The sequence below is a fragment of the Tamandua tetradactyla genome, chromosome 4, assembly GCF_023851605.1.
Source record: "Tamandua tetradactyla isolate mTamTet1 chromosome 4, mTamTet1.pri, whole genome shotgun sequence".
In the NCBI taxonomy this organism is placed as follows: Eukaryota; Metazoa; Chordata; class Mammalia; order Pilosa; family Myrmecophagidae; genus Tamandua; species Tamandua tetradactyla.
Genome location: NC_135330.1, coordinates 147,210,108 through 147,230,718, shown reverse-complemented (window position 1 = coordinate 147,230,718; position 20,611 = coordinate 147,210,108). Strand labels below are relative to the sequence as shown.

At 32.3% G+C, this 20,611-nt stretch overlaps 1 protein-coding gene across 13 annotated transcripts in view; it reads left to right on the top strand.

Annotated features, from left to right (window-relative positions):
* The window catches only part of RBM26 (RNA binding motif protein 26), a 96,950-nt gene that overhangs the window by 45,356 nt on the left and 30,983 nt on the right, over positions 1-20,611 (top strand). For 7 of the 13 annotated variants that reach the window (XM_077158503.1, XM_077158502.1, XM_077158498.1 and 4 more), the window contains exons 10-18: positions 2,153-2,264; positions 3,385-3,544; positions 6,788-6,952; positions 7,617-7,748; positions 9,030-9,101; positions 15,126-15,251; positions 15,579-15,653; positions 17,147-17,314; positions 18,837-18,941. In XM_077158503.1, the coding sequence (XP_077014618.1) occupies positions 2,153-2,264; positions 3,385-3,544; positions 6,788-6,952; positions 7,617-7,748; positions 9,030-9,101; positions 15,126-15,251; positions 15,579-15,653; positions 17,147-17,314; positions 18,837-18,941 (1,115 nt within the window). The remainder of the gene's footprint in view (positions 1-2,152; positions 2,265-3,384; positions 3,545-6,787; positions 6,953-7,616; positions 7,749-9,029; positions 9,102-15,125; positions 15,252-15,578; positions 15,654-17,146; positions 17,315-18,836; positions 18,942-20,611) is intronic. The other 6 variants (XM_077158505.1, XM_077158504.1, XM_077158506.1 and 3 more) reach the window with 3 other exon arrangements.

Here is a 20,611-nt window from a genome sequence, read left to right as displayed (position 1 = left end):
GTAGAGCTTGGAGTTATGGAAATTTTAACTGCACGTGTCCATAATTTCAAGTTACAGGAAGAGGCCTTATTGAGAGGTAAATGTCTGGCATACCTTCTTACATGTTTGAATGCCTTTTCTCACAGAAACATTGTTGAAAATGATTATTTTAGTATTCTTCCTTAGATAAATCATGGACTTTTTATGAGCTGGGTTAGAGATCTATTCTCCATTAATAGCATTGGTACCATTGTGTTTGTGGACCAGACAACTAATTTAGTAATCCATTCAAATTGAGGATTTCCTGTATTTCTGGTAGCCTCTAGATTGCCTTAATTTAAATTTGTTAATGACTATTATATGGTAATTGTATTTTTATGCTTAATATTTTAAATCTTGAAGGAAAATTACCATTAAACAATTGGAAAAACTTTTAGGTCCTTTGATGTGATGGAATTAAGGTACAAATGTAAAAGTGACCCAGCAGTCCTGTTAATTGTTCTTTCCAGATTTTTAAGGAGGTGGATGACTTGATAAAAACTCCCATGATTAGATACAGTTATGAGAAAACTAGTTTTACATTTGCAGTCAACAAAAGCCAACACTGAAAATTTTAAGCAAAAAACAATGTATTAAAAGAATATTGGGGGATAAGCATGGTACATGTAAATAATGAACATATTTGCTAATTGTATACCAAGAGGAACTCTGAACTCTGTTCTGCATTTTTAACACCCTTTTAAATAAATAATGAAAAGAAATCTGAGTGAGTGAATACAGATGAGTTGAAGCAAAACCGTTACAGCTACTGGTAAAAAACACATTATTGCCTCTCTCAGTGAACTTTCAGATAAAGAATATATACATGCATACACACATTAATAAAGTGATATTAGGTAGGTCAAAGACTACCTCCAAAGGACAGTGAACTGGGTTTGGGAGGCTCTGTAAGTAAAATAAGACCAAAATCCTTCAGAACAGTTTCTGTGAAGATACCGCTAGGCAAAGAAGCTGCAACTTGTGCTTTGTATTCCACCAGTACAAGATACTGAATATTTCCTTCCACCCATTCTACTGTGGGAATGGAGAATAAGTCTTAATTAGCTAGAGAAAGGGCTAAAGCACATGCAGTGTGCTTTACATTTGGGAAACTGAAAGAACTATATAACTTGAACAGATGGAAGAAGGAATGGAGAGGGAAATAAAAGGCATTTAAAGAATTCCAGGAAAGACATGAAAGTTGTTGGACAAGAGTGGTAGCAGTGGAAAGTAAATCGATTTAAGTCAGAGAATTGACAGTCATTTATTGGATTGAGGGAATTTAGAATGGGGGTAATTGGAGAGGATACAATTGAAGTCACCAGGATTGAGTCTTGAGTTATGTCTTTAGACATATGTAAAAATGGAATTTTATACAATTAATATATCCATCTTTAAAAAAGAAAATTTAATGTGGATTAAGATTCGAATGTTTTAAACTTTGCTGTCATTTTGGAATAATAGGTTAAATATATTATGTTCACTGTATTCCTTTTAAGTAAATGTAAAGGACTGCATTTCCCTTGACATCCATTTTTGCCTCAGTCTTGAATGATTTTCCTTCTCTAACTCAAGTATGCTTTCATTATGTTAATATGTTGATGTCTAAATAAGCAGCTCACTTCAGTTTCAACTCTACTAAATTATTATTTCTCAAAGGTCATTGGATTAGTGTTAAATTTTGAAAAGTTTAGATTTCAAAACTTGTCTATGGCAGGCTTGACGTCTGCTGAAAAGGACAGAAGTAAAAACCTTCAAAAATATTATAAACTTGATATAGCCTCAAGATGATTTATTTGTTATTTATTTGTATATTTATTTGTGTGAGTGATTGCAGATGGGAACATTAGCATGGCTTCGATCTATAAAGAAGTAGCCCACAATCATGGTTTAATGTGGCATGAGGAATTACTGATTCTTCACAGTTTCTCTAGGTGTGAATTGAAGGAGTGTTTCTTTAAATTAAAATAGATTAAAATTCTTTAGATTATTGGGTTTGAATGTACGTTTATTTCTGTTTCTACAAAAAGATATATTTGGACAGAAGGTCAAACTTTATTTTCATTTTAGATTTTAGAAAGTACCCATGATACACAGAAAATATTAATCTATGCTTTCTTTTGTTTTCAAACAGAAAAGCCTCCCAATAAAAGCAGTATGAGAATAGTAGTGGATTCAGAATCGAGGAAAAGAACCATTGGTTCTGGGGAGCCTGGAGTTCCTCCTAAGAAGACTTGGTTTGATAAGTAAGCTGGCAGAAAAAATTGAGGGATTTTATTGTACACTGATATTTAGAATCATTGGGGTATTATAAACAGTACAGTATTTCCCTTCAAAATGAGAAAAAAAATGTTACGTTACTTTCAGTTCAATAGGGATTCTCCAGCTAGAGTGTTAAGTTGTTTTCTAAAAATTTTAAGTCAGTTGTTTGGTAATTGGCAGGCATTTTCTCATAAGAATAGTGTGGTGGTTTAAGGCACAATTGATTTTTTCTTCCTCTGTCCCCTCCCCACCAAAATTCTTTCATTAAGAAATAAAGGATAATTGTGAGCCCATCTTCAGGGCAAGGAAGTGTGGGTGGGGTCTAGGAGAAGTCTTTCCTATTGGGGCAGTTCCTATGAAGAGGTAGAAAGGTTTTTTTATTTTTGGATGGGGAAGGAACTGCTGGTTAGGCACTGAAGTTTTCAAAGAAGGCCTTCAGAGAAAGGAAGGGGAAGGAATCAGAGTATTGGTGTTTGTGATGATTCATTTATAAATATGCTTTTTGAGGAGAGACTAGAATCACAACTGTAAGGCTTAAGCATCTATTTAATAATGAATAGGGCCTAGATCTGGCTCTGCCTTTAATTCTGTCATGTTAGGCAAGCAGTGTAACTTCTCCGGGCCACAGTTTTGTCATTTTTTTGAAGTGTTAAATGTATATCTATAACTTTATCATAATATATGTTTTTTTAAGCTAGAGAGAGGCTGTGACAGTCATTCCTTCCTTTTCATCAAAGTTTAAAGTAGGATGCATTTCAGTAAGCTAGCTTTTGCTGAAATGGAACAAGCGTTATTAAATAGGCACATATACTGCTGTGAATTAAAATAGAGTGGCTAGGAAGTGGAAAGTAACAAATGATAAGAAAAACCCTTTTTTCTCAGTTGGTTTCCATGAATGGTGTTATTGGATGGAAGCTGATTTGGAAACGTCATTGTTTGGATAGAAGGAAATTTAAGCTTCCCTTTATCAAACAGTAATTTCCTAGTTCGGGGGAAAAAATGGAACTTAATTGGACACTTGTTTTGTATGTAAAACTTTATTCCTTTATAATTGATAGGGATCAGGATTTTTTAATGTATTAATTAATTTGATTTTTGTTGCAGACCAAATTTTAATAGAACGAATAGTCCAGGCTTCCAGAAGAAGGTTCAGTTTGGAAATGAAAATACCAAACTTGAACTTAGAAAAGTTCCTCCAGAATTAAATAATATCAGCAAACTTAATGAGCATTTTAGTAGATTTGGAACCTTGGTTAACTTACAGGTAAGAGCTATGAAATGACTCTATTGTGTCTGTTAATTTTTTAGAGAATGTAATATGTTAAGATAATTACTTTTATATAGAAATATGGAAATTTTGCTGAATTACATTTGGAAAATAGGTATGAAATGATGTTTTATCTTTTAGAAAATTGTGGGATTTTGAATAAGTTTTTTATTTCAGAAGACAGGCATTTTGATCATATTGTAAACTTTTTATGTAAAGAAGTTTTGAAATTACAGCAAAGGTGAAATAATTACATTCTATAAAACTAGCCTTAGAATAGTCTTTAGTTCCTCAGTTTTTCAAAATCATTTCAACAGAAAACTTCATTCAAGTTTATTTTTGACACTTCTATAGTGGTGTATGGATTTGGCAGATACTTTTCAGGCCAAACACCATGTAACCCATAAATTCTTTAAGCATTTGTCTTTTTTCCTCTATCACTTTCGGACATCCTTTGAGGTAAATGTCAGTGTAATTTATATTTATTTGACTTCACCTGAAATTATGTCTTTGTTTGAGTGCCTACGAGTCTACAACTCGTAATTACTTGGTGTTGAGTTTCTGTTATGTGATATAGTGAAAGTGTTGAAATAATATCTTGCTTCCACTCCCCTACCCACATCCCCAGTTTGTGTAACATTCTTCTTTTCAACTGAAATAATTATCTATCATAATCTAGTACAATTAAGAACACAAGAATACGTTTTAGAGGGTACAGCTCATCTTAAATTGATATTTCTTACCGTTTAAAAAATATCACTATAAAAATAATAGGTGAAAAAAATTGTATGCTTATTAGCAGTGGGGCAATGGAAATATATACAGACACTGAAGGTAATATTCCCTTCAACTCTTTGTGCCCCTCACATCTTCCTCCCCATTTGACACATTATTAACAATTTACTGTCAGTCCAGATTTTTTTGTAGTAAATATCTGTGAGTAGTAAATCTATCAATCAATGTACAGATTTCAGAAAAAAAAATATGGGCCAATACTGTGCATATTACTCTATAGTTATTTACTTAATCAGTTTGGTTCAGTCTGATCTATGGCATTTAGATCTAGAAATGAAACAGTTCTCAGATCATTCTTTTCCCCATGTAATTCACCACATTGGTAATATTAAATTTTTAAAACTTCAAATCTGATGGCAAAACATGGTATTTAATTATTATTTCAAATTGCCTTTCTGGATTTACTAGTGAGGTTAGTATCTTTTCTTTTGCTATATCTACATACCATCTACATTATTATTTATAAAATATGTATATTTTTAAAACAGTTAAAAACTTTAGCCTCATTGTAAATGAAAATATTGATGAAATCTTGATGTTTTTAAATTCCAATGTGTAATTATTAATCTGCTACCTAAAATTGTCCTTCATAATAGTAGCTAATATTTATTGAACATTTATTATAATTTCTTTGTTCTGCATGAATTTTTTAAAAACTTTTTATTGTGAAATATATGTACAGAAAAGCAATAAATTTCAACAAGTAGTTATAGAACAGATTTCAAAGTTTGGTGTGGGTTACTGTTCCACAGTTTCATGGTTTCCTTCTAGCTGCTCCAAAACATTGGGGACTAAAAAGAAATATCTGTATATTGATTATAATGATTCAACAGTCAGTTGAATCATTATAATGATTCAACAGTCATACTCTTTTGTTAAATCCTAACTTCTCTGTTATAATTTCTCCTTCTCCTTTGATCCTTCTCCCAGTCTTTAGGAGTATTTGGGTTATTCCCATTCTGACTTTTTTCATGTTGATAAAAGTTTTTGACAATATGGGATGGGGGGTGGAACTAGTTGATGCTCTTGGAGAGATTGGCACCTCTGGGTTTCAGGGTTTATCTGGCTTAGGAACCATCTGAAAGTTTTAGGTTTCTGAAAACTAAACTTAGTGCATGCAGCTTTTGTAGGATTTCAGATAGACCCCTGGGTGTTCTTTAGGATTAACAGAATGATGTTGATTGGGAGTTGGTAAACTGGCAAATAGCAGTATCTAGCTGAAGCTTGCATAAAAGTATCCTCCAGAATAGCCTCTGAACTCTATTTGAACTCTCTTATCCACTGATGCTTTATTTTGTTACATTTATTTTCCCCCTTTTGGTCAGGTAGACCTTGTTGATCCCTTGGTGCCCAGTCCAGGCTCATTGCTGGGAGTCATGTCCCACGTTGCCAGGGAAACTCACACCACACTCCTAGACATGTTGAACTATGTAGCAGGGAGGGTAATGATTTTATTTGCAGAGTTGGGCCTAGAGAAAGAGAGAGGCCACATATGAACAACAAAAGAGGTTCTCTGGAAATAACTCTTAGACATAATTATAGGCAGACTTAGGTTTTCCATTACGGAAATAAGTGCTTTACATGAATTTGTATTTACTTTTTAAAACTTCACTACCTAGTTGAATATAGTTTATAACCCCACATGTGGAAGAGGAAACTGAGGCACAGAAAGGTTAAATAACTTGCTTATGCTTACATAAGGTACTACCCATGGTTTGAGCCAATTAATTTGTCTTAGAACCCAGGCTTTTAATCTCTGTTTAGTATTGTTTCACACCATCAGTGGTTCGTACACCACATTATGGGAAACATTGTTATTGTTGAAAGAACAGGAAATTGAAGCAAAAAGCTTTGAATTTACTATGTAGAGTAGTGGACAGAATCATATACTCCTTGAATCTGTATACCCTTGTGTGAAATGGGTTTATGCAGTTATGTAAGTTTTTTTTTCAACATTTTTCTCAGTCTTGAAAATACTATTGTGAAAATTACAAATGTGCAAATGTAGAAAATTGTGTAGATGGGTTTTTCTTTCATTAGAGATCATTTCTTTTAAAGTAGTTTACTGCCTTCTTCTGACAATTGGCCACATCATACCTTGGTTATTTAGAAATAATAGGGATTATTTCTCATAGTTTTAAATTCGGGACAAAAAAGTATCCTGTATAAAACATTTCTGAGGTCAGTACTCTCATACTAAGTGCCCTGTAGAGGAGTCTTATTTTACTGTGAACAATTCTTGATTACCATTTCTCCTAGAATGGGAGGATTTTGGAGTTTGGTTTCTTTAAAGAAGGCTCTGGCTCTGGTAATGATCTAGACATAAGGAACTGTAAAGATAGAATCTAATTTAGAAAGACTAGCATTCTTTTTTTTCAGGACTTTTTCTGTATGAAGCAACAGATTCTCTTGGAAATTCACTGTTCTTAATATTTTGACTATTAGGTTGCTTATAATGGTGATCCTGAAGGTGCTCTTATTCAGTTTGCAACATATGAAGAAGCGAAGAAAGCAATATCAAGTACAGAAGCAGTGCTGAATAATCGCTTTATTAAGGTTTATTGGCATAGAGAAGGAAGCACCCAGCAGTTACAAACTACTTCCCCAAAGGTAAGAGAGAAGTTTAAGTGAATTTAAATGCTTAGAAAGTTCTTAGTATAGTGTTTAAGAGCCCAAGCCATTGGTGTCAGATCCTGGCTCTACCACTGTTATCTGAATGAACGTGAGGAAGTTACCTAACCTTTCTCACCTATTCTCTCAGTTAATTGTAAAGTTAACCCTTAGTTCAAGAATTATAAGATTATGCATGTAAAGCGTATAGAATAGTGTTTGGAAAATGGGAGATATTTGATAAATGGTAGCTATATGTAGTCCAGAAACTCAGACTATGGGTTCATTTTGGAAATTTCTTCTTTTCTCAAGCTCTGTTTCTTTACTAATGAATGAATGAATATATAATGTTAGGTTGACTGCTTATAGAGTTATATTACTCTTGCAGTATGATTTTTGGTTTAACTTTTTATTTAACTGTCCCTTTAAAAAAAGAGAGAAAAAAGGTAGTGAACAGCAGATTTTAATTTTTTTTCTACTTTATAAATGAAAGGACACTTCTGTATAGTTGTGTGAAGAAAATTGGAAGGGGATTGGGCTTTGATTAATAAGTTGCATTTTAAAACTCCTTTTGTATGGGCAACTTAGTAGCATCACTACAAAGGTTATTTTTTCCACATTAATGAGCTAATCACCTTGTTTAAATTTTTTTTCTTGTACTGAGGTAATACAGCCTTTAGTCCCGCAGCCCATTTTGCCTGTTGTGAAGCAGTCTGTCAAAGAAAGGTTGGGTCCAGTACCTTCAAGTAATATTGAACCCACAGAAGCCCAGAGTGCCAGTTCAGACCACCCTCAGGTAAATGAAAGATCTTATCATCAAGCCTGTCACGTAGTAGATTCTCAGTAAATTAGTCACCCTTGATGGTTTTAATTGTAGTTAATTGTTTATATTCTATACAGAAATATGAGTCTTTACATTATTTAATGCCACCTGTAGAATTTTTTTTACCGTTACTTTGCACAGCCTCTACTTTTTTTTTTATAGTATTTGAATCTTAAATTCTTCTCTTCAGTTTTAATATTTGTGAGGAAGATTTTTCTCACTTTGTAAAGGAGATATATTTCAGCAAAATTGCCTGAAATGAATTTCAGTACACTAAATCATATTTTTCCCATCATCTTTTCACCTACTTTGAATTCTGTTCTAGAGATAATTGTGCAATAGACTGAATTGAAACTTTTGAGAAGGAAAGGTTTAAACCATCAGGTTAAAGTATACTTGATAGTATATTGTTTCAAGTAATTATGCAGTGCGCTCAGAACTTGCATCACTTATTCTTGACTCTCTTCTCCATATGTCATCCCCTTCCTACTCCCTTCTACACTTCAGTGGCAATTTCTTGTTTCTATCCTTATTTTCTGAAATTGCGCTTTCCTTTGTCTCCAGATGCCTCAGCATTTGCTGTATGAAATAGAGTTAGGATGCAGTATACTATTTAGCTAATGGATTTAAAATAGTTTCTAGAAAGAAAACTCCTAAAAGTAAGTCATTGAGATTCTGTAAAATCATGCAGAATTGTAAATTGGTAAATTATTAGTTACTGGAAAAAAATTCCCAATCCCAAAGACCCCACATCACCACCAAATGCAATGTGTACTTGGGTTTAAAACCAACATACTTTAGGAGAAAGGGTTTTCTTTTTAAGCTTGAGATACAGGCAAGTATTTTACTTCCCTCAATCTAATATTTAAATTGTTCAGATTTCCTACTTGTCAACATAGGATTCTAAGAATTTATGTTTATGTATTAGTGGAAGGGACCTTACCAACCACCTAGTTCAAGCCTCTTATTTTCCATATTAATTTTTCATAATTGGGTAATAGTGCATGGTTTATTTTTGGTTTTCTGCACACATTTTCATTCTCTCTTTCTCTCTCTCTCTCTCTCTCTCTCTCTCTCTCTCTCTCTCTCTCTCTCTCTTTCTCTCTCTCTCTCTCTCTCAAAACCTCCCAAATTTTTGAAATTAGCCTCAGTATATTGACTTAGTATATATTAACCTAATCAGAATGTTCAAAATCCCAACAGCTCTATTTATATTTGGGGAAACACTGAATATGTCCATTTTAATTTTTTTAGAATGTAACTAAGTTATCTGTGAAGGACAGGTTGGGTTTTGTATCAAAGCCATCTGTTTCAGCAACTGAAAAGGTAAGAGGAATAGCATGATGTGTTTGTCTTGGCTTCATAAATGTTTTCAGATGGCATCTTAATTTAAATTTTTTTTCATTGTTACAAGCTCTTGCTTCTTAATAGTACCTGTTTCTCTTATTCCTACCTTTTTGCTTTCCATTCTCTGAAAAAGAAAAATACTTGCCTGTTTTTGTGTGTTTTTTTTTTCCACTTTTTTGCATCAGCATTTTAATACTGGCCTGTCATTGTATTTCCATGTGCTCCATTCTTCTTTTTTAATTTCCTTTAAAGATATTGTACATTTTACTTCTATCATCCTGCAACTTAATATAAAGAGCCATGGAATAGAAATTTTACATGGGTTTGAGCTCTGACTTCTTACTAACTGCATGACATAGGGCAGTGCTCTTAACTTCTATGAACCTTTTTCCTCACTAGCAAAATGGTGATGGTAATATTTGTCTTGCTCACAGGGTTTTGTGAGGATCAAATTAAATCATTTATTTAAAAGTATTTTTAAATTGGAAAGGATGACGTAAATGTAAGTTTTTATTTGTTACTAATGGTTATTGGTGTATCCTGACAAATAATGAATTTACTCATTTCTTTTTTAAATAGGCGATAAATACTAAGTTAAGGTCATTTCCTAACTAATAGTTCTGTATAGAAGTGTTATTTTTTCTGTTTATATATGAGTGAATGCCTGATCTTTAATCTTATATTCTGAGGTATGTGAAATCACAGAATATTACATTAGATAATCTCTTTTCTCTATATCCTCATCTTAAAGGAAGTTACATCCCAAAGAGTTGTTATGGTTTAACCTATACACAGTGAGTTACTGAGCCAAGACTAGAATCCGGGTTTCCTATTTTTGGTTCGTGGTTCTTTACATTATGAAGATTACAAAGGAAATGGGCTTCTTAGGTAAATAGGGCTTCCCATGAGATAACAGTCCTGTTATTTTCAGTGAAACAGTATATTCTTACTGTTTTCAGCTTTGGCAATTCTAGGAATTTGAATCTAAATCTCATTTTATCAGGCTTTCCTAATGAACATCTCAGCATTACTTCAGGCATAACAGGCCTAAAATGTATTCATTATTTCCTATATAAGTTAGCTTCTCCTAGCCTCCAACTCTGGAAGTGATCCCACCATTTTTCAGGTTATACAGTCTAAAAGCCTTAAGTCATTTACTTGTATTTCCTTTTTTTCTTCCACTTTTCAGTATCCTGGCCTCTGGATGCAGTGTCCTATTGGCATCCCTCTCATTTGCACTGTTGCTGTCCTACACTAAGACTAAAATAATTTAATGTTAATTCATTGCAGAAACTGTCAGTTTCTGTGCTTTACTTTGCTTAAATTACTTTGCTTGATTCTCAGCTCATCATACCTACATTTTTCTAGTTCTGTTCTTCACTAGGTCTTTCCCTTCTACACTTAGAGAGTGCTTTTCTGGTCTTTGCCTTTTGTTCTTTGTTCTTCCTTCCCCTTCCACCTTTTATTGGTGGTGGTTTTCCTGTAGAGTTTTTCCTTCTGCCTAATTGAATTTCAGTCATTCTTTAAAGATTCACAATGTTAAGCTTTTTCCATTAAACCTCCAAATTTTCCCATATAATGACTCCCCCTCTCCCTCTGAATTTTATATTGAGTCTGTGCTACTACTAACTTTAGCAGAATCTGTTTACTTTGATTGCATTTATCCTGCTTGATAACAAGTAGCTCAGGAATAAAAAATACTACAAGGTCTGCTCTATGAGCACTTTTAAGTATGTGATTAATTGTTTAGGATTCTGCTTATGTTAACATTTGGAATCTGTTTTCTTAATTATACAATGAAATTACTCTAACCTTGACTTTTTTTCATTTGGATTTGTTGTGTAATTTTGCTACTTTAATGTAAAGATCATATTATAAAATTATGATAGTGGTTTATGATACTTTTATTTTTTTTTTAATGCATTGCATTGGCCTCTGTTAGGATTATTTACCTCCAATTCTTCATGTGGAAATTATGTTTTATTTTCTTTCCTGAACATAATGGGAACCAAGCAGTTACTGCAGAAATTGGTTATTGACTGTACAGTGTTCTGTTATTGTTGTTCAACTAGTTCTGTGTAAGACCATTAATCCTTTTGTTAGTTTTAAGCTATTTAGTATCCTTTAAAGAAATAAAACTCTAATCCCTGAAAATATTTTATAAATTTAACTTTAAAATCTGTTGCTCTTGCCAGAAATCCCAGTTAGTGAACTTTTGCTATATAATGTGCTATTTCAAGAGCTTATCATAAATTTAGATCATTCAGTTTTGCTGAAAAGATGAATATTTAATATTAAAATTGGCTAGATAGTAATGGTATTAATAAGTTTCTTAAATATAACTCCTTAGATACTGTATTTGTGTTGCATTAAAATAAGATACTACTTTTGCAACTTGTTAGAGCTAATTTACTGTGAATGTTAAGTAGCATATCTGCATTTATTTTGTGATTGATTCCAATTTAGGCATTGGTTATTGAAATATGATACTTGGGTGACTTCTTTCTTAATGAATAATTTTTACCAAAAACGTTTTTTCTTTCCATTTTTGTCCAAGAGAAATATTTTTTTTTTCTTACAAGTATTGGTAGTAGTTATGGCTGATAATATGTTACATAGAAAATAAGATGAGGAGGTGTTAATGGATTATAATCTCTATTTCTCTAGGGGATTGGTTTTTGTCTTGGGAGGTAAGAGGTGTTAGATAGAGTTTTTGAAAACATAGCACATGATAATTCTTAATTTTATGAGTCCAGTATATTTTGATACCAAATCTGACAAGGATATTACAAGAAAGGAAAATTTCAGGGTAATGTCTCTCATGAACACAGACACAAAAGTCCTAAACAAAATATTTAGTAAATGTCCAGTGATAAAAAGATTTACAGCATGTCCAGATAGGATTTATTCCGGAAATGTAAGGTTGGTTTAACATTTGAAACTCAGTTTAGGTCACCAGATTATATAAGGGATGGGGAGTAGACCGATATGATCATCTTTTTAGATGTAGGGAAAGCATTTGATGAAATTTTTTACACAATTATATTAAAGACTCTGTAAACTAGGAAAGAAAGGGGCCTTCCTTAATCTGATAAAAGATATCTACAGCTAGCATTATACTCAATGATGAAAAGCTACATGCTTTTCCCCTGTGATCAGAAACAAAGCAAGGATATCTCCTCTCACTACATGTACTGGAGGGCTTAAATCGTAAAGTAAGGAAAGAAAAAAATAAATGGTATAAAGTTTGGAAAGGAAGAACCAAAGCTGTGTTTACTCATAGATGACATGAGTATATATGTAAAAAATCTGAAAAAGTTCACAAACGACTAGAATTAATTAGTGAATTTAGTAAGGTCACTGGAAATGAGTTCAATAATATGTGAAATATAGCATGTGCAGAAACCTGTGTAGAAAATAGAGATGTTGTTTGAAAAAGGCATTGCCTGTGCTTTGACTATGTTATTAAGAATTGTAAGTATCTTTTTTTTTTTTGGATTTGTCACTTCTTTCTACTGGTTTCATTTTTAACAGATTTTCTTCTCTTTTATCACAACTTTCATCATCTTTTGAAAATACAACTATCCCTAGCTATCGAAACTCTTACTGTGTAAACTCTGGAACCAAATGGATTTAAATAATGAAGATATTTATAATTCATCATTTCTAAGATGCTTTTTATTTTCGCATTTTAACACCTCTGAAAATGCACATGGTTATTGGTGTTTTATGGTTATAATTGGCAGTCTTATTTTTATTTAGTAGGGAGTATGTAAAATAATAGTTATTGTAGTCAGTGATGTCTTAGGTTCAGTGAAATATGTTAATCGATGTTCTGTTCTCATAGAGGGACATTGGTGGATAAAGCAGAAGAGTGGGAATACTTTTAGAAATAAGGCATCTTGTCACTCTTGTTACATACTTTGACTCACTTTGAACCAGCTCCCCTTAGTCTAGTATCAGGGTGTTAATAAGGTTGCTGTGAAAAGGTATTCCTACTCATCAAAGTTGGAGAAGTGCTACATTAAACAAATTATATGGGTTTCTTTATTTGCTAGGCTTCTCAGAGCTTTTATTATGATAATTTAACATATTTTGAAACTAGAGAACAGGGTTATCATATTCATTGTTTCTACCTACTTGCATATAGAGATCTATTTTCCTCATAAACTTGTCACTTGTTATGGAACCCTCTTGAAGGAGATAGCTTATGAAACACTCAAACTCTCTCTTAAGTATAATTATTTTGGTTCTCTTCCCCTTGTACTGTTTTACCCTCATATAATCATACTACTTTGGCATTGGGTGGTGTGTGTGGTAAGGTAATATGGAAGAAATTATTCTCTAAAATTATAGAATATGGTAACTGATGTTGAGTACAAATGAATTTGTTTATGAATGCAGCCATTTCATACTGAATGTAACCATTTCATATTTGTTAGTGATAGCTGAGTATTGTTATTTAAGTAAGAAAATTATCCAGTTTTGATATGTCATAAAGAACATTATTTTTAAACATCATTTGTGCCATGTGAAAATAGCATATATAGTATTCTTGGTTTTATCTCATTTAGAGGTTAAAATGTTCTTGAATGCTTAGAATAGTGAGGAGTTGCTGAGGCCTAAAGGCCATATACAATCAGTCTACTTAGCTTTGAGATGTTCTCAAATCTCAAAAATTAGATGATGAAAAATTAAAATGTCTGCAGGTTAACCTCAGGTCTGCCAAATGTTAATATTTTTACCAAATGCCAAAAAATAGGGCCCTTTGTTTCAGTAACACTGTTTCATTTTGGTAGTTCCTCTAACCATTTTCTTCTTTCGTCATGATCTCCTTAAGACTTTTAGAAGCCATGTTTTTTTCGTTCTGGTTTTCTTGTTTGGTTTTATGGCGTTCACAGATCTCCTGGAAGGGACCTTTTTAAGAACCAGTAGTCAGCCTCCCCATGGAATGTGCAACTGTTTTGTTTTTGAAGGATAAAGAAAGCAGTCTATAAATGTTTTTATTTTCTTGACTTGACCATTATGTTAAAAAGATTGTCCATCCCTGCCCTAGAATCTATGTGCTCAGGCACTGTTCTAGGCACTTACTATATAACAGTGAAGCCAAAACAAAACAAAAAACCCCTACCCTCAAGTAAAGAATTTTTGAGTTTGTAAAAGTATTAGATGCCATCAAGTTGAACTTCCTTATTTTATAGATGAGCAGACTGAAGCCAAAATGATTGATTTTACCCAAGTTCACATATAGTTAATTGCTACTAGGACTTAGGTACTAAAAGAAGCACAAAAGAGGAAAAAGATGTGGTCCTTTCAAAGTCTTTACGGTGTAAACAAAGAGAGTGACACATGAATTAACATAATATCAGGTTAGTTTTATTAAATATTATAATATGTGAAGGAATGAAAGCTCAGAGAAGCGCCTGGGTAAAAAGAGCTAAATGATTAAGGTTTTGTGGAGGTCTTGATTGTGTTATGCTGAACTTGAGTGGGGTGTAAGAAAATAAGGTCACTTCAAGGAGAAGGAACAATGCTAGAAAAGGAGTGAAATAAAAAAGCAATATAGTTTCTTTCAGAACTGTAAATTACAAATGATCATGTTAACTTGTTTGAAGGACAGCATCTCGTTTCCTCCTTTGCGTTATACTTTCCACATTGGTTTTTGCTTTAGTCATAGGTACTGTGGTAAATGTATTTAGCAATTAATATCTTCTTGCTTATGTAATGATGGCAGTTTTTTTCTTGATTGAAATTTTTATGTTGTTTTTGCTTTTCTTGTAAGTATTTGGTGTTAATTTAAGGAATTTTCATTTTAAGGTTTATTCCTCATTTATACCCTTCCTTTCAAATCACTAAATGTGATTTACTTATTATAAGCATTTAATTCATCGTGCTAAATTTTGCCAGAGGTGTTTTAAAGTTGAATTTTGTAGAAAATAGGACTTAGGAAATTATGAATAGTTGATACATTTTTTTTTCAAGAAATTGAATTTGTATTGGTAGGTGTTATCTACATCTACTGGCCTAACAAAAACGGTGTATAATCCAGCTGCTTTGAAGGCTGCACAAAAATCCTTACTTGTTTCCACCCCTGCAGTTGATAATAATGAAGCACAGAAAAAAAAACAGGTAAGTACTACTAATATAATGCAGAAAAATGGCATGTAGAAACTTTTCTGCATCTTTGTGCTTTTTCAATTCTTATTATAAAATGAAACTAAAGAAGGTGTATGATGGCTGCCACTGAATTTTGGTTCATAGTGTTTTTCTTGGAATGAAAGTTTTTCCTGATCTTTGAAACTTGGAACATAGTTAAATTTTATGTAGCAAGACTTTGCATTTAATTTTTGTTGCCACACTTTTGCAATTACAGCCACTTTTTTTCTCTCTTGAATAATTTTATTAGAAAAATAAATCTAGTAATAGCCTCTTATTACGTTTAATCCTTTCCTCTAGGAGGCACTGAAACTTCAGCAGGATGTAAGGAAAAGGAAACAAGAAATTTTAGAAAAGCACATAGAAACACAGAAGGTAAGATGTTAACGTTATATTTGGCAAAATAAACTTACAAATAATGCAAATTTGAGTAAATTTGAAAAGCAGTAGTTTTCAAAGCGTTCTTCAACAAGTAGTTACAGAACAGATCCTAGAGTTTGTCATGGGCTATCAAGATCCTAGAGTTTGTCGTGGGCTGTCATATGAACCTCTCAGTTTTTCCTTCAACTGCTTCTAGCAAATAGGAGGCTGGAAGGTTTAAGTATTTTTTTCATCACCACTATCAACTTTTTTTCTTTCTTTTTTTGTGAAAAATAACTATATACAAAAAGCAATAAATTTCAAAGCACAGCACCACAGTTAGTTGTAGAACATATTTCAGAGTTTTACATGGGTTACAATTCCACAATTTTAGGTTTTTACTTTTAGCTGTTCTAGGATACTGGAAACTAAAAGAGATATCACTTTAATGATTCAGCAGTCATATTCATTTGTTAAATCCTGTCTTCTCTGTATAATTCCAACATCACCTTTGAGGTTTCTAGCCCTCTCTTTAGGGTATTTGGGCTATGGCCATTTTAACTTTTTCATGTTGGAAGGGTCTGTCACTAATACAGGATAGGGAAATGAAACTATCTGATGTTCTGGGAGGCTGGACCCTCTAGATTTCAGTCTTTCTACTTTTTTAATGTGGCTGTTAGAAAATTTAAAATTACTTATGTGGCTTGTATTACTTCTATTGGACAGTGTTCTAATTTATGACAATTAATTAGAGTCAGTTGATTATCCCTGATAATAAAGGTCAGCAAGATGACATTTCAAAATGTTGAAAATTTAGAAACTTTTTACATTTGTTTGAAATATTTTGTTTTGTTTTGTTTTTTCCTTATTTAAATTTGGATGTACCTTATAAAGGGATAGCAATGTTTTCTAACAAAAACTGAAGCCAGAATGACTCAGAGAACCTATAATATTTTGTGGCTTCTCCCATCCCATGCTGTCTTGATTACCATCTTGTTTCTTAGCCATGTTGAAATGTCATCTTCAGGCAGGCCAATTATTGTTCACTGTGATAAGGAAAGTAATTAAACTTTCAAATTTTCTAATACCTCAGTATATGAAAAGGACAATAAAACTTTTTCTGAGTTCTTTCTGTATTGCAGATTGCATTTGGAGTGGAAATTTTAGAGGCGTAATGTCAGTGAATGAATTGGAAAGTGAAATTGTTGACAGTATTTTAAATTGATAAATTTCTAGTGTTTAAACTGAGCTTCATCTGATCATGTGCTTTGAATTTATGTTCTGAAAGACCCAATAGTAATATAATTCTTCATAAATTAAACCAGTACTAAGGCTTCAATTCAGATAGTTAGCATCACCAGGTCTCCTACTTTGCTATCTTTACTTAGTTGCTGTTAACCTTGCCATGAATGCATATACTAGAATTAGTTAAATATTCCTATAGTTTACTTTGTCAATAATAATAGGAGAAAATAAATTATATTTTTATCTTTTTAAAAATTTGACAGATGTTAATTTCAAAACTAGAGAAAAACAAAGCAATGAAGTCTGAAGATAAAGCAGAAATAATGAAAACTTTAGAGGTTTTGACAAAAAATATTACTAAATTGAAAGATGAGGTCAAAGCTGCTTCTCCTGGACGTTGTCTTCCAAGAAGTATAAAAACCAAGACTCAGGTATTTTAATTTGTGTTGTTATTCATATTACTACTCTTAGAAAACATTAAACACTACGTTGTTTTACTCAGGTTTTTTTTTTTTTAGGGAATATCCTTTACTTATTGCATGCTACCATTCCATCCTCCCCTCAGTTAATAAATAAGTGAATAAATACAAACAAACAAATGCTACCTGTATTTTGAATCCTTTGAAGTATAGTTGGAAAGTCAATAATTAGGAAAATAGGGAGAAGTGTGAAAAGGTAGCTTAAGGGAAAAAATGATACAGGTGCTTTAATGTTTGACCAAGGAGTTAGAGCTTTATTTGTAAGCCGCTGATAGTATAAAAGGTTACTGAACGGAGAACTAACATTCTGACAATATTGTGTATAGGGTAGATTGATTGAAAGGGAGGAATTTAGGTAAATTAACCCAATAGGTGCAAATAAGTGAACAACGTAATTTTGGATAGTGATGAGTGATTAAAAAAAAAAAAGCAAAAAAATCCACAGTGCTTTATATAATAGTTATATTTGGTGTGTATGTATGCACGTATATGTATAAAATCATGAGTTTGTATTGATATTTCTAATTTTAATCCAACACTACAGGATTCTCCTTTTCTCTTATTCTATATTTTGTCTCCCTATTCCCATAATGTTATTCTGGTTCCCACTAACATCAATATATTACTCAATTGCACAGTCTTATAATCAAAATAGTTCCAAAATTGCTGCAACTGTACTACCAACAACTAAATATGAGGTTCAAATTTTATTTGTATTCTTTACAACCTCATAATTTGTGTTCTAAGATTACTTGGATTTTTCTCCCCTTTTTTGTGGTTGTGGCATCTATTTGATAAAGTTATTTCTCAAATAACTTTAAAAAAATGTCTATTTCTATTCAGTTTTGGAGTTCTTCCCATTCTTATTGATTGTATCTGATTTTTTTGACTAAGCAAAACAACCTGGCTCAAAAATCAAAGCTACATCAAAAGGTATACGCAGAAAACCCTTTCCACTTTGATCCCTGACAATCTAGTCCTACCCACCCCCTTTAGATAGCTAGTATCATTAATTTATGATTATTATAATATTTGTTTATATATATATAAGGGAATATATATATATATATATACACAGTACACGTATATAAATATAGATACATACAAACATGCATACATGTATGTGCGTGCATGTGTGTATTCTTTCTTACACACAACCATATTATAATTCATTAGCACTTTGGGTTTTTTGTTTTTCCTTGTAGCAGTTATTTCCTGAAAATTATTCCATACCAAACCTTATAAATGTTACTCTAGCTGCTTTATGGAGAATGAATGACAGAGAAATCAGTGGAAATAATAACAAATGAAGAAAAACTTCTGCAGTAGTTTAGACTAGAGGTGATGATGTCTTCAATTAGGATGGTAGTACTGGAGATAGAAAAGTGTATGAGTTAAATGGAGAAACGTAAAAGTTCTTTGTAAAAAGTTTTTTATGAATGCAGGATGTTAATTGCTTTCACCTCTTTTTTAGATGCAGAAGGAATTGCTTGACACAGAACTGGATTTATATAAAAAGATGCAAGCTGGAGAAGAAGTCACTGAACTTAGGAGAAAGTACACAGAATTACAGCTAGAAGTATGTTTCATCACTGCACAATGTGCTGAAAAGGAGCAGATGGAGTTGTGGTTAATTTGAAAATATATTCCCTTTCTCCCAGTTAGCAATGGTTGGCAATCCCTGACATACATTTTGAAATGTTGATATAAGGTAGAGGGAAAAAGTTAACATACTTTCAAAGCTGGTGGAGAAAATCTTTCATTAAGTGAGATTTGACAACAATTCTGCCTATGCACTAAAAGTCCTTCCACTTCAAATTAATTTTGTTTTTCTCTGTTCTCGAATCTTGGAGTATCCTTCTCTGAGAGCCAACAATGGTTAAAGGTTTTTTGGGCGTTTTTAGAGATATTATGTTCATGTACAGACATGCTGTATTTAGTTGTTATATAGTCAGGTTTTTAGTGGTTAAATTGTATTTAAGAGCATGCTTACTTAACTTTTGCCTGTAGATGGTGCTGTGGATGTTTAGACTATTTCTTACAGTTCAGCTATGAAAAAAGACTTTTCATACAATTTAATTATAGAGTTTTTTATATAACAAATTCCTAGTGTAGCTGAGCCCTATTACAGGAGAATTTTTAATATTTAGCAAAAAGATATTTTGAAAGTTGTAATTGTATTTTGAAGTACAGAAAGAATGGCATTAATATCATAAATATAGTTGATAATTATCTGTTTGTCTCATTGATGCAAAAGAATTTTAGATCTTTTTTTGCACTTTGGATTATTAATTTTATTTAATCTGAGAAGAATACTCTTTTTTAAATTTGCTAGCATTTTGATCATTGCTTTTAGAAACTTTAGAAATCTATCTTGAGTCTTGGTATCCAGGTATTATTAAAGATGACATTTAAGGCTTTATCTTATCTAAAAGTCATCAGAAGCCATTATATGTCTTAAAACTGTATTTGTTTACATTCTCTAGAAACTTGATCTGATTGTGTCTGTGTTGCCCAAGACTACAGGTTTTGAAAAAGAGAGATTTCCTTTTTGTTAATAATAAAATTCTTTTGCCACATTCTGGAGATTTTATGCCAGTATTTGGTGGGCCTTTAAAAACAAATGGTAGTTTAAAAAATTCTGCCCCATAATTTTAGTAAATGAACAATAATAAAGTTATTGTTTATTAATGTACTTTGTTTTAGTCTATGTTTTGGTTCCTTCTCATGATATAACCAAACATTGAAAGGCATTTTCTGTTTTTTTCTTTTATGAATGCTCACCTTTAGTTTGCAGTTATCAGTATGTGTAGTAATGTAGTGTTTCAGAGTGTGTCCATGTACCACACTAATTCCATTAGTTACTAAATATTAGTAAAGAAAGGTCTGAGACAAAGTAAATTTGAAATTGGGTTATACTAAACAGACTTCTTAACTATAGCATTTCTCAGAGGCTTTTAATTTATGAATCACCAAATACGCACATAAGTATTTATTGTTGTTCAAACTTACTTTTCCATGGACCCCTATTTCAAAAAACATTTTGTGACATTACTATTCCTCAGAATATACTTTTATTTGTGCTGTTCCAGGGTCAACACTGATCCGTGACCTTTTATGTTTATTTTAATTTTAGATGATTGTTTTAGCTAATGTTTAGATTAACTGTCTTGAGATAAAGAAACCAAAATACTCTTACTAACAGAGATTTGACAGTGGTGTCTGTGTGACATATTGATATATTCAAGT